We start from the raw sequence: 13921 nt of genomic DNA on the forward strand, positions 1-13921 counted from the left end.
TGGCCTCTAGAGCGATGGAGCTGACCGCACCTAACAGGCCTCTTCCCTCCCTCGGAAGTCCCCAGGAGCCTTGTTGCAGGGTGGGGGAGGCTCTGCGGTGGGCCGGCACAAGGCAAACTTCTAAAAAGTTTTTCTTTAATGCATTGAGAGAAACAATCTGCAGCACAGCCTGGCCAGGGCCTGCCTGCGGGGGAGGAAGGTGTGTGTTGGGAATCTGGGACAGGGTGGAACTAGAGAGAGCCTGCCCAGCCAGGGCCCATGGGAGAGCAAGTGGGGGACTAAGAGAGAACCTGCCTGGCTTGGGGGAGAGGCGCTGGGGGCAAGGTGGGTGAGAGGCCAGTGGGAGGGACTATCAGAGAGCCTTCCCCGGCTGGTGGTGGGGGCTGGGACCTGCCTGCTCCACCCATCAGGTTAGCCCCTGCCTTCTGGCACTTCACATGTGGTGCAGAAACAGGCCAGCAGGGTTGGTGGGTCCCTACCCCTCACACACAGGGATTGGCCTGACCTGGGGCGCTGGGATAGCTGTGAAATGCTATTGGCAGGAGAGGGCTTGGAGCTGGGTGGGAGGGTCAGTCATTCCTCTCTCGTAAGCCCATGGAGGCCAAGAGCAGAGACTCCTCTTAGGAGTGGGATTGCCAAGCGGACAGGGACTCCCTGTGTTTATCCCCCACAGACACCCACCGGGCCCAGGACCTCTGTAAGGGCAGCGAGCACCTGGCTGGTCTATCGGTGCCATTTGTACAAGTGAATGCCGATGGCATACAGTCTGTCCTGCTGCGGGTCAGCTGGGAGCAGGATGAAGGCATCCTTCATGCCCTTCATCGTCCTTCAGCAAACCCAGGAGCTCTGCTCCGGTGGGGCCTGGCACCCAGCAGCCTGGGTGTGCAGGCGCCTGGGGAGGAGCCTGGATATCAGCTGGAAAAGCTCCAGGTGCCATAGCCTGCATGGCTGTTGGCAGCTCTGCAGCAACCCCTCTGGCTTCCCCCCCTTGTACGCCCTCTGTTATCAGATAGCCTTGCTCACCTGTGTGACTGGGAATGAAAGGCTGTTGGTCAAGTCTCCAGCTCTTCCCCCTGGGGACACATGGCTCTGTGCTTTCCCACCAGTGATGGGCTCCCCAGGACGAGACCACTGTCCAGGCTTTGGGGGCTCTGGTTTCCTGTAGCTTGGGAGAGTCTCCCAGTGTCTCTGGCTGCTGACATTCTTCGTCCCTCTGACACTGCTTGGTAATAAGTGCAAGTGCAAAGCCAAATGCAAGCGGGCCTGAGGCCCCAGGATATGGGGCCAAGTCCCTCCATTGCACTGGCTTTGTACTAAGCTTTGGGATTTATTCCAATAACAGTGCTCAGAAAGGAGCAAACAAACCCTCCAGGGGAGTGTGAGAGCCTGCATCCTGCCCCGCAGCCACCATTGGGTGACAGAGGGTCTCTGTGTCCCTGATGGAGACCTGGGAACCTCCCTCCTCCAGGCCGGTGTTGTGGTCAGCAGCCTTGTGGCTGAGGAGGCCGTAGCTGGTCTCATCACAAGACCCATACTAGCAGGTGGGCTACTGCTGAGTGTAGGGAGGCTGCGCCTGAAGGACCAAAGGCAGAGCGGGGCTCTCTGGCTCCACCCGGTCCCTTGGCTGGGCCCGTCCCAGAGGAAGAGAATGTCATCTGGCTGACTGGGGAAGGCAACTCTTCCCCATTGTAGGGGGCGTGGATGGAGCAGGGTAGCTGCATTAGATCAGGAAAGGGACTGATAGCCCAGCCCCTCCTCACTAGGGATGCCAAGAGACAGACCTCTTCCTCTTCGCTGCAGGTCTGGGGAGCAATGCTGCGTGTCTGACTTGGGCATGCAGTTGCTGCGATTGCTTGTGCAAATGGCTGCCTATGCACTTTTGCACACCGTTACGCAGTCCATGTGTCATGCACCATCAAGCAGTTGCATGCTCAGCTCTCTGAAATGTTTGGCCCTGAGAGCCCAGAACCTGAAGCCTGTGTTCAAATTGTGTGGGGGTTTCCTGGCTGCTGGCATTTTACACCCTGCAGTGGGGAGCTGTTCCAAGGGCCTAACTTTGAATGGCCAGCAACAGCGCAGGACAGGTGGGCATCTGGCTGGGGTAACAGACGCAACTCTGTGCATGGGGGGCGGGGTGTGTGTGATGTGTGTTGGGAGGGGAAATAATCCTTTCCTCCTGTGTTTGAAATGCTGTGGGCCAGCCTGGTTCCGGGATACAGAACCAGTGTCAAGTCATAGTCTGGCTTTGTGAAAAGTCTTTGGACACTTCTGGGGAGAGGATGCTTTGATTTCAAGCACTAGTTCTGAGGAGACCTGAGATTGGCTGGGATTCACATGCAAAAACTGTAGGGAGAGTAGCCAACCACTCTTTCCCCTTGACAGGTCACCTGTGGCGTGGGTTGTGAAGCAGGAGAAACAGTCGCAGATACAACCAAACACTGAGTGTTACTGCATGGGTGGCTGGCTGTGAACTGCTCCTGGGTAGTTCAGAGCTGAAGGTGACTCCCACATAACCCACTAGCCTATCTCACGGGGGAGAGGGGAGTTTGGGATCCCTGCAGAGGGGTTAGCCAGCACTTCTGGCAGCTGCTAGAACAGACCCCAGCTCCTTCATTCCTGGGGAAAGTGAGTGTCCTGAGCGTTTGAACAGTGCCGCCCTGGGTGTGGCGACAGCCGTGTGCATGGCGCTTTCCAGAGTGCAGACAGAGGCTGCCACAAAGGGCTGGGCTTGCCAGCTAACCGAGGCACTGAGGGATGGCAGGCCCTTGTCTGAGACCTGGAGAGCAGGAGGGCACTAGGGGGCTGACTTGGCAATCCCCATTGGCCTGAAAGGGACTGCGAAGTCTCCAATGCACTTCAGGCTGGCCTGGGGCTCTGGACTATAGCTTCATCCTAGCTGGAGCTGGCTGGGAATGGGACCCCCTCTCCTTCTGTAGCACCCTCTTCTGGTCCTGCCTTCAGTACCCACTTGGCATGCTGCCAGAATGAAGGCCCCCTGCTTTGACAGCTGGGTGACTGGAGGAAGGGTTGCTTGGGACCCCTGGGCAGCACCTTTGCTTCTGTGATGTGAAGAGCGAGGCCTTGCTGTCCTGGACCTCAGCCTGCTCTGTGCGCTTTGTGTTGCACCCCTAACAGAGCCTCTGGTACCTTCTCTTTTGACAGATGCCAGTGAGCTTCACCACAGCCCTTCATGTTTTTGGTACCAGCCTCTTCGCCTTGGTGGTGCTGGGAGGCATTCTTGCAGCCTACATCACTGGCTACCAGTTCATCCACACCGAGAAGCACTACCTCTCCTTCGGCCTGTATGGTGCCATCCTGGGCCTTCATCTCTTCATCCAGAGCCTCTTTGCCTTCCTGGAGCACCGGCACATGCGGCTCGAGGGGCGGCCCCTGAAGCTGCACCGCTCTGTGGCGCTCTGCATCGCCGCCTACCAGGAGGACCCTGACTACCTGAAGAAATGCCTGCGCTCAGTGAAGCGCATCTCCTTCCCCGACCTCCAGGTGGTGATGGTGGTGGATGGCAATGGCCAGGATGACACCTACATGCTGGAGATCTTCAATGAGATCCTGGGCTCTGAGAAAACAGGCTGCTACGTCTGGAAGAGCAACTTCCATGACAGGGGAGAGGGCGAGACGGATAGCAGTCTCCAAGAGGGCATGGGGCACATCCAGCAGCTGGTGCGGAACAGCACCTACTCCTGCATCTTGCAGAAGTGGGGGGGGAAGCGCGAGGTGATGTACACAGCCTTCCAAGCACTCGGGGACTCCGTGGACTACATCCAGGTGGGTGGCCAGCTCCTGGGGATGGCTGGAGGGTGTAACAGCATGGGAGAGGGGTGATACTCCCACCTTGGAGGGCACATTGCAAGGAACAGTGATCACACTGTGCTGGCTGGGCTTTCCACGCAGCTCTCACGCTAACCAGTGGGAAGCGGTTTCATTTTTCTTTGCTTTGAAATACTAAGTGAGGAGGGGTTGGGGTGGCGGAATCTGCTGCCCCAGAACAGGGACAGCACAGCCTTCGCTGTACCTTGCCTGAGCGGGAGGGAACACAAGGCTAGGCCGAGATCTGTCCCAGCTGATGCACCAGGGATTGGCTGGGTCAGGCAGACTGGAGAGCCAGAGCAAGGATGGGTTAGTGGCGAAGGCTGAGAGTTGGGATGCTGCACTCCCAGCTGACTCATGGCAGGGTCCAGTCCCGGCTCCATACTCACCTTCTCCCTATCCAGCCCAGCCTTCCTGTGGGCAGGGAGGGGACCGGATTTGTTTGAGATCCTCTAACAGGCAGTGCTAGAGCAGGGAGTCTGGGCTGGCTGATGCCCACTGTGGCTGTGTACGTAGCCGTGCTTCAGGCAGGCTGCTCAGGGCACGTGGGGGATGCAGCCGTGGCACAGTCACTGTCCTCAGTCCTGTCCCTTTCCTTTGTGCAGCCCCTGCCAGCTCAGTCGTGTCCTGCCTACTGCTGGTTCCACCTCTGCTTGGCCAGCTGTGTGCAGGGAGCCTGGGGCTCTGCTCCGTAGGGCTCCTCCAGCTTACCCAGTTATTGCCTGCTGGCGGGGCACGTGTTCCTGATCTGGACTCTCTCCAGCTCTGTTCTGTACAAAGACCTCATTCCCACAGTGATCCCCCAGCCCAGCAAGGACTGAATGACCCAGGGTTGTTAATGTGAGCCATTGGAGGGGTAACCCTGGCTCAAAAGGCTTAGTCCAATAGACAGATGCCCAGAAGTTCAGATGCTCTTGGGTTGCAGGTCTGGTCTGGAGCTCTCCCAAGAACAGGATTTGAATTTTCTCTCCCCTCCTGCTTCCTATTGGGGTCCCAGCAGCAGCTATGAGGTGTGAGCCTGTGCAACCTGCCCCGGGGGAAATACAAGCTCCTTAGGCCAGGGTTAGGGAGAAGCTAAGGGAAGGAAAAGAGGTGACTAGGTAACTAGGTGCCAGGTAACAACTTCCCCAACTGCCCAGGGGAATAGCACTCAACCTGGGGGAATACCATGTGTGGGACTAACCCATTTGGCTGCATCCCTTAAACTGACACCCAGTCCCAAAGTGCACCCCAAGGTCACTCAGCAGATCAGGAAAGTGAGAGCATGTGCTGGGTCAGTGAGTAGTAACTGTATTCACAGGAGCAGGAGACGCTTGGAGCCCTGCATGGGGGAGGCAGAAATTGGCTCTTTCGGGAAGGAGGGTGCTGGAGCTCTCTGTGCAAACCCTTGGGATAGCCAAGCACAGGGCAGTGCAACCCTCTCTTCCCACTGGGTTGAGAGAGTCCAAAGCAGCTGTCACACAGAGGATCCTGCCTGGGCCAGCCTGCGCTGAGTGGGCAGTGGCCAAGCAGGCAGACTGGGTCCCTCCCACTCCTGCCTTGAGACATCCTCTCCAAGAATGGGACTTGGGGAGTGCGGGGCCATCATCCCTGGGGAGGGATCGCTGCTCCTCTTTCCTGGCAGTGAGGCACTAGCAAAGGGCCACCCTGCCCTGGACGTGGTGCATTGGAGAGCCAGTGTTCATGTACTAGGTCCGTAGGGCCACAGATGTACAGACCACCTAGAAAGAGGCGGCGAGGGAGGAGACTGCAGGATGGGCAAGGCTGGAGGAGGACAGGGCTGTAACCCGGGTGGTACAGGGGAGCGGAGCTCAGGATGGTTTCCTGCTTGCCACAGAATCCTAGGTGGAAAAGCCCATCTAGCCTAGACCCTCCTTGCCAGGGCCAGGCTCTGCTCCAGGTCTTTGTCCAGTCCAGTGTTCAGTAGGCAGCAGGCCTTTCCCTTGGGAGATGATTCCACAGCCCCCATTAGGAAGCGTTCCCTGATCTCCTCATGAGTGAATCCCCCTGGCTGGCCTGTGCCCCGGCTCTCCAAAGACTCAGCTAGGTGAGACCGAACCAATCCCTCTCCTTGCTCTTCTCTGACCTCCCTTCAGTTTGTCACCCTCTTTTTGGCATTGATCCCTGCTCTGACCCCCCAGTGCCATACGGAGAGGGCCTGACTGCTGTGACCCCTCTGCATGTGTGGGGCCCTCCCTCACAGGTCAGGCCTCTGCTCATTCCTCGCTGCTCCAGGAGGGTGCAGGTGGCTCTTACCAAGGTGTTGGGCATGAGAAAACTGCGTCAGTCCATTGAGGAAGCCCTGCACAGGTGTTCGGGGACTTGGCAGGCTCCCAGGTACTTGTTCTGGGACCCATGCATTAGCCAGAATGGCTGGAGGGCGCTTTGCCCGGAGAGGAGAAAGGCCGTCTCTGTGCTCCCCTTGCCAGGCCAGCAGCCTTGCCAAGGTGCATGGCATTTCCGTGCACTGCCACAAGCAGGAACTGCTGTTCCCCGACAAGCACCGAGCAGTCCCCTGCTTGGGGACGCATGCCCCAGCCATGGCCGTTTGCTCTTTGGGCCCTGTGAGATGCTGAGTCTGCAGTAAATGCCCAGTGCCTGGACTGTGCTAGGTCTCTCTACTGATCCCCTAGCATTGCCACTTCAGCTCCTGGAAGCAGAACTACCTCACGACCTCTCCCCTCACCTCTTAGTGAGACCCTTCACCTCCGCCTCCTAGTGCACCCCTGACCCCTAGCGGCAGACTCTGCTTCCCGGCCAAAACTTCATAGCATAGAGGCACGTCTCTCTTCCCTCCAGCCCCCTCTGTGGCACAGCCCCAGCCTGGGGCTCAGAACTAGGGCCCCAGTTGCCCCTGTGCTCTGCATGGTTCTGTGAGCCCAGAGCAAGGTGGAGAGGTGATTTGGGCAGTACCATGCTGTTCCCCTGCAGGAGCCTGTATGTTGCGTGCTCCTGAGTCGGGTTGTCTGGCTGCTGTACGCCCTGTGCAGCCTCTCAGAATGGACTCCTGGAGCAGTCCCTGTAGGCCCCAGCGTGTCCGTGGCAGGATGGGTCTCTTCCCCTAGGACTTGTTCTGCGGTGCTTTGTCTGGTCTAGTTCTAAGTGACGCAGCCTTTGCTGGATGCAGGGCTGGAGGCTGGGCTCCCCTGGCATGTGTGAAAGGGAGCAGAAGGGTTAGGCTGAGCAGACCGTGACGATTTCTCTCTGCTCGGTAGGTGTGTGACTCAGACACGGTCCTGGACCCGGCCTGCACAGTAGAGATGCTGCGCATTTTGGAGGAGGATCCGCAGGTGGGCGCAGTTGGTGGAGATGTTCAGGTACAAACCCAAGGGTTGTAGCCAATGGCACGTGAGCTGAGTGAGACTGCCCTGAAATCCCAGGGAATGCTGGGCCAACGGGGGTAGGGTGGGGGGATCGCTTGGCTTCTCTGGGGTTGGGTGCCAGGCTCAAAGTGAGCCTGGCCGTGCTGCTGCTGAGTGGGTGGGGAACAAGTCCCTGTGCCAGTGCTGGGAGGGAGGGGCATATCCAGGCATGGGGATGCCAAGGCAAGAGGCTCTATAAAATCCTAGGGTAGAGGGAGCATCCTGGAGCAGCCCAGGAAGGAATGCTGCTCTGGAGGGTGGCGGCAGCTTTTGCCGTGGCTCAGAGCCAGGCAGAGCACGAGCCTGCTGGCATGTGCTTTGGCAGTGATCAGGAGGCCCACCTGGGGTGGCGGCTCTGCATGGCAGTACAGGTTCTGTCCTCACCCCGTAGGCACAACCACTGGGGAGGGGAGGGACAATGTCCCTCTGCCCCCATTGCACTGCTGCCTGCTGTGGGGCTCCTCTGTGACTGGTGTGAGGCTGGCCGGTGCCTAGTGAAAGGCAGGGAACCGCCTCCCTGAATAACTGGGCAGCAGGGCTGAGGTCCTGGAGGCACCTTCCCAAGAGCCTCATTTCTCCTTAGAACGGCCACGGTGCCTGTCTGTGTGCTGGTCTCTGCCCTGCAGGCCTGGCTGCGTGCACAGGAAAACCTGGCTACTGCTGTTGCTCTGAGAGCAAGGGCCTCTCACCTGCCCCTCTGGGCTGCTGTCCTCTTGCAGCTGGGCTCCTCTGCAATGGCAAGCCCTGGGGTGAGGGCAGACTGTGGGAGCTACTGGACGGGAGACACTGGGCTGCAGTGCAGATGCTCCTCTCCTTGCCTCGGCTGGGGAAGGAAGCCCTGCAGGGCTATTTACTAATGGTGTCTCCTTACACGTGTTGCCTTCCCAGATCCTGAACAAGTATGACTCGTGGATCTCCTTCCTGAGCAGCGTGCGGTACTGGATGGCCTTCAACGTGGAGCGGGCCTGCCAGTCCTACTTCGGCTGCGTCCAGTGCATCAGCGGCCCCCTGGGCATGTACCGCAACATCCTCCTGCAGCAGTTCCTGGAGGACTGGTACAATCAGAAGTTTCTTGGTAGCAAGTGCAGCTTTGGGGATGACCGACACCTCACCAATCGTGTCTTGAGCCTTGGGTATAGGACTAAGTACACCGCCCGCTCCAAGTGCCTGACCGAGACTCCCACCAAATACCTCCGCTGGCTCAACCAGCAGACTCGCTGGAGCAAGTCCTACTTCAGGGAGTGGCTCTACAACGCCTTATGGTTCCACAAGCACCATCTCTGGATGACCTATGAGTCCGTGGTGACTGGCTTCTTCCCCTTCTTCCTCATTGCCACGGTCATCCAGCTGTTCTACCGTGGCCGCATCTGGAATATCCTCCTCTTCCTCCTGACCGTGCAGCTGGTGGGGATCATCAAGGCCACCTACGCCTGCTTCCTCCGGGGCAATGCAGAGATGATCTTTATGTCCCTCTACTCCCTGCTCTATATGTCCAGCCTCCTGCCAGCCAAAATGTTCGCCATCGCCACCATCAACAAGTCGGGCTGGGGCACCTCCGGCCGCAAAACCATTGTGGTCAACTTCATCGGCCTCATCCCCGTTTCTGTGTGGGTCGCTGTCCTGCTGGGAGGCCTGGCCTACACAGCGTACTGCCAGGACCTCTTCAGTGAGACGGACCTGGCCTTCCTCATCTCTGGTGCCATCTTGTACGGCTGCTACTGGATGGCGCTCCTCATGCTCTACATGGCCATCATTGCCCGGCGCTGTGGGAAGCGGCAGGAGCAGAGCAGTCTAGCTTTTGCCGAGGTGTGACAGGCGGGGGGGCTCTGGATGAAGTGGGGAAAGTGCAATGGGAAAGGATTAGTGCTGCCGCCATGCATTGTTCGGGGGCAGCCAGGTGGAGGGCGGGGGAGGAGATGGGATTTTATTTGTGGGTTTTTAAATTGCTGTCCAAGGAATGAGTTCCTGGGCTAGTGAGTCTGAATGCCACCTGAGGAGAAGCTGCCTGTTGTCCAGCAGAGAACGCTCCAGGTAGCCTGGGCCACACACACCCACCCACAGGTGTGGTGACTCCAGTGTTTTGAGGCCCATTCTACTGTTGGAGGAGTGGGGAATCCCCTGAGGCAGCTTCCAGCCTCTCCAACATTTGCGATGGCTCCTGTGGAGATTCCTGTCTGCCACCTGCCAGGGCACAAAATCCTGCTGTGGGAACTGCACTGAGCTCCATTGGTGGAGAGGCCCTGGGCCAGAGGTGGAAGAGGAGGCATTGCCTGCAGACTCCAACCTGAGCAATAAGGCTCCAGGGGAGGCCTGATCCCCAGGAGCCAGTGAGGGACAGGAGTACTCGCTGAAATGAATTCATACTTTAAAAGAATCCAAGTTTGCCAACACTCCGTCCTGCCCGGTGGAGCAGGAGCTGTCTAGCTGGACTGGTGGCACAGCTGGTGACGCAGTAAGCTGGCCGCAATGCGTGCCCCTGGAGCCCGGGGACTTGGTTCCTGCCTGGGGCCCGCAAAAGAGGCCGAGAGGGGCACTGCTTAGCCAGAGCCAGGGCCTGCTCTGAGCTAGGCTCGGTCAGGTCCCTGTGCCTCTAGTGCTGGTCCATGAGCTCTGGCAGTGGAAACTGGCCCATGGGAGTCGAGGCTCACAAGGTCCGAGGCAGGCGAAGGCCACGCCCCCCTCCTCCCCCGCCGCCGGAAGGAGTGCCCCAAAGTCTCTGCAGGCGAAGCTGTGCTTGGCAGGCCAAGAGCACCCGCCCTTGTGCTTTAGAGCCCAGACACTGGATTCCCTGGCAGTCTGGCATTCTCCCCAGGCAGGAAAGTGGTCCATAAATATTCAATTTATTTAAGAGGGCAGAAATCTCCCCCCTTCCTCGCCCTCCACTCCCCGCACAGGACTGGCTGCCTGTGGATTTAATGCTGTGAACTATGGAGTGTTCCCTGTGGCTCTCCTTTCTCTTCTGAGGCTTTGTGCCGGGGCGGGGGGGATCCTAATGCTATGGTGCTTTGCTAAGGACACCGCAGTCCTTTCCCTGATGTGGTGAAGAGAGATCTCCACCTTGACATCATGAGTTTCCAAGGCAGGGGGAAGGAACCTCCCCTGTGAGGGCCCAGATGGCAGCAGTTGGGCCACCTGAACATGACCTGGACTGGACAATTCTTTGCTGTTCTGAAGTGGCTTCCTCAGTCAGGTACCACGTCCGTTTCCCTGAGCCGCTTGAAAACTCCAATGATCTTGGCCTCCCGTAGGGATCTGCTGCGTGGCTGAGTGCTCTTCCATGGCTCCTTCTGGCCCAAAGCCCTGGGCCTGAGTGGCAGTGTGAGCTCACGGCGGGGATGGTGATATGAACGGCTGCTCCTCTGTCCCTTCTGCCCGCTGTGCCGCTGGCCCCCAGGCAACTCTTCTGTCCCATTCCAGGCGTCCCAGTGGGGCTGTGCCCTGGGTCTCTGCAAGGGGGCAGTGGTGCACGCTCCACCCAGCCCACGCCCTGGCGTGTCTGCTCCTCAAAGGCTGAGGCAGCATGGCTCCAGCTTTAGCCTTTGCTGTGCTCAGAGCAACGTCCGTACGACTGATACACCAGCAGTGACCCTCCCCAGCCTGCTGCTGGGGCCCTGTGTGTGAAGTGCCACGCACAGCTCGTGTCCTACGGTGCCAAAGCCCGCGGTAGGGTCACCTGGGGCCTCTCTTGGGCTGCCTGCCTCTGCCCCCCATTCAGTGTTACTCAGCACTTACGGGTGACCCGTGGGCCAGACTGTGCCAGCAGCTGAGGGCGAAGGCAGAAAGGTGAGCGGCTGCACTAAGGTTACATGGCTGTGAGCTTTTCCCCTGGGCCCGCTGTACAAGGGGGAGCATCTTTGCAATGGAGCTAGGCCAAGGCTGGCTGCCTCGGCTGGCGATAGGAATGGGGAGGGGGCAGCATAAAGATGGAGTTAGAAGGTGCTTATTACTTAGCCTCTCAGTGCTTCCCCTCCTCCCTGCTCGCCAGGTCAGGGCTCCTGGTTGTGTTGAGGGAGGCACTAGGACCACGCAGGAGGGCCAGGTCCCCTCTCTTCCAGGCCTGGCACTCCTGCTCCATCCCCGTCACGTAAAGGTGACGTCACGTAAAGGTGAGGGAACGCCATCCTTAGGGCGGCTCAGTACGGCCCTGCCCTGCCGTCACTGCTTTCATGTGTCCGCACACAACTAGACACATGGTCTGTGCCCTGGGAGCCTGGGCACTATTCCTGGCTCTGCCACCAGTGCAGGCAAACTTGGGCAAGTCTCTTCCCCAGCTGTAAGGGGGATGGGGGTATGTGGGCACCTAGGGAGACGGGTGCTCTCCCAGGGCAGTTAATTAGGTGCTCTGTCTATTCCAGGGGTTAGCACCGTTTGGTATCTTCACTGTGGGCCCCACTGCTAAGCTAGCCTCCGCCAAGAGCCTCAGTCAGAATCCCTGCCCCCACTAGCGTCTGCCGCTGGTTGTGGTTTTAGCCCCACATCCTCTCTGGTGCCCAGCCCTGAGCTGTTGCTCTAGCACCCGTGTGAGGATAACTTGCCAGACAAAGAACCAAAGCGCTGCTCTGCGTAAGGGCATCTGTGCCCAGTACAGCTCGGTGGGAGGGGCAGCGTGGAGAGGCAAAGGGATGCTCAGGGAGGCCTGGAGCAAGCAGAGCCAGAGCAGGAATGTAGCAAGTAAAAGAGTTTGCCCCTGTTGTGCTGGCTGAGGAGCCTCATGCAGGGACTCTGCAATGCCAGGGGAGGCTGAAGTAGAAGGAAAACAGGGCCTAGAGTTTTGGGAACAGCCACCCAGTCTGTGCAGAAGGGAGTTTGGGAGGGCCCCTTCTGCTGAAGAAACACCACAAAAGCCCCTTAACCCCCTCTCCAGCTTCCACTCTCTGGCCCCCAGTGGGTGTTGGTAGGGTTTGAGGTTTGCCCCATGGGAGAGCAGCAGCGAATTCTGCCTCCTTTGCCAAAGAACAGAAGGGCAGTGAGAGGCCACAGTCAGCAGCAGCCTGCCAAAGAATGGCTGCTGGCAGCTTCTTTGCCTACCCTCTACTCTGCCTGAGGAGTGCTCAAGTGGCTTTTTCCAGGGCCTGCAAGGGTGGCTGTAGCCAAAAAACGTATTTCACACTGTGTCCTGGTGAGCTGGATGCTGCATCGGTCCTCCAGGACAGAGCCTCTGCCATAAGGACCCCAGCCCCCAAGCCAGTTAGTACCTCTGCTGAGTAATGCAAGGTGCTGTGCTGGGCACAAAGCTGGGTGCCAACTGCCCTTGCAGGGGACCCAGCACCATGGAATAGTTTTGCATGTTGGCTCAAGTCCCTGTGCTGCTCCTGAGCCAGGTTTAGTGGGCTGGGGGTTCCCCCAGTCTCAGGAGCTGCAGGGGAGAGGTTCCAGTGCCTGGGGGAGGAGCTAGCTTCTAACCACCCCCATCGCATACAAGAGGGACAGGAGTCTGAGCTGAGAACACATCCCCTACCCTGCCCCGCATTCACGGTTGGTGTGCCACGGCAAAGCTCTTACTCTAGCTGTGGGCAGCGCATCCAGCCTGCAAGCTGCTGCTGTAGAAGCTTGTTGGCTGTATGGTTCCTTGTGCCTGAGAGGATGCTCAGCTGGGTCCCAGGGACCGTTAACGAGAGTACCTAACAAGGCACCAGCAGAGACTAACCTGCCATGGCACCAGGCTGCTAATGGCAAGGCAAATGCTGAGGGCTGGGATTCCAGCAGCTGGCCAGGCTGCTTGTCTGACACAGACCACAGGTGTGGGCAGTTACCTCAGGAAAGTGGATGCCCCCAGCTCCCAATACTGTAATCAGCAGAACACTGCTTGCTTTGAACCCCTCCTGAGCTAATCATGGCTGCTTTGCTTTTGTGTTGGGTCCAGTCAGCTCTGCTCCCAGACTTCTGTGCTTTCTTCTGAGGGAGGGCCCCTAGCGATTGTACTCTATGGGCTTCTGGAACAGGTGCCTCTCCCCGCATGTCACTACAGCCTCCCCTCATCTCAAGTGCTAGCGGGGGAGAGCCTGGCCTCCCTTGGCATAGGTGGAGGCCTGAGCAGGGACCTGGCTTTGGATCTAGACTACAGGATATGCTCCCTTCTGGGCCTGGGAGAGCAGCTTCCACCCCTGCCGCTTCCAGCAGTGTCCCCACATTCCTTGTGTGTAGCCTGGCTCCTGGCTGCACCACAGCTGTCTCCCTGGCCCTCTTTTCAGGGCAAAAACCTTACTCCAGGTGAGTGTTTGGGGGGGTTTATTTAATACAGGGTTTTTAGGAGACTTTTTTAGCTCTTTGATATTTACACTTATTGCTACCATTGTTTGTAAATCTATTTATTTTTTACTGGCATTTTTTCATTTTTTTTAAAAGGGCTGTTTTTATATCACAATGGATTTGTCACAATAAAGAGATTTGCACACAGGAAGGCTTGGGAGCGTGTCTTGGGGGGGCAGCTGCCTTCTTGGCCCTAGAAACGAGTCCCCACACGTGGCTCTAGCACCTCTGCCAGGGGCCTGACTTGGTAACTGAGAGCTGCCTATGCTCCTGCTACACAGGCTCCTGCAACTGTCCATGCAGAGCCACTTCCTCCCATATCGTTGCCCAGCAGGGGCAGAGGCCTCACCGTGGAGGCAAACATTCCCAAGGGTTTGCTCCCGTAGCTGAATACCAGCTGACCCCTGCTGCAGTAAAGAGGCTTCAGTGTCTGGAGTGGCCCTGTCCCTCCTGGCTGCGGCAGGGTTGCTGTTCCTCTCCCCACC

The 13921-nt window shown here is 58.3% G+C and overlaps 1 protein-coding gene across 3 annotated transcripts in view; it reads left to right on the plus strand.

Moving 5' to 3' along the window:
• The window catches only part of HAS3 (hyaluronan synthase 3), a 22559-nt gene extending 8972 nt beyond the window's left edge, over nucleotides 1–13587 (plus strand). For 2 of the 3 annotated variants that reach the window (XM_048870669.2, XM_075118492.1), the window contains exons 2-4: nucleotides 3163–3783; nucleotides 7041–7142; nucleotides 8076–13587. In XM_048870669.2, coding sequence (XP_048726626.1) covers nucleotides 3163–3783; nucleotides 7041–7142; nucleotides 8076–8999 — 1647 coding nt within the window. In that variant the 3' untranslated portion in view covers nucleotides 9000–13587. Of the gene's footprint in view, nucleotides 1–816; nucleotides 2499–3162; nucleotides 3784–7040; nucleotides 7143–8075 lie in introns of those variants that run through there. The other variant, XM_048870670.2, reaches the window with a different exon arrangement.
• Nucleotides 13588–13921: the final 334 nt, after the last annotated feature.

This window comes from Caretta caretta, chromosome 12 (genome assembly GCF_965140235.1).
Source record: "Caretta caretta isolate rCarCar2 chromosome 12, rCarCar1.hap1, whole genome shotgun sequence".
NCBI classification, from domain to species: Eukaryota; Metazoa; Chordata; order Testudines; family Cheloniidae; genus Caretta; species Caretta caretta.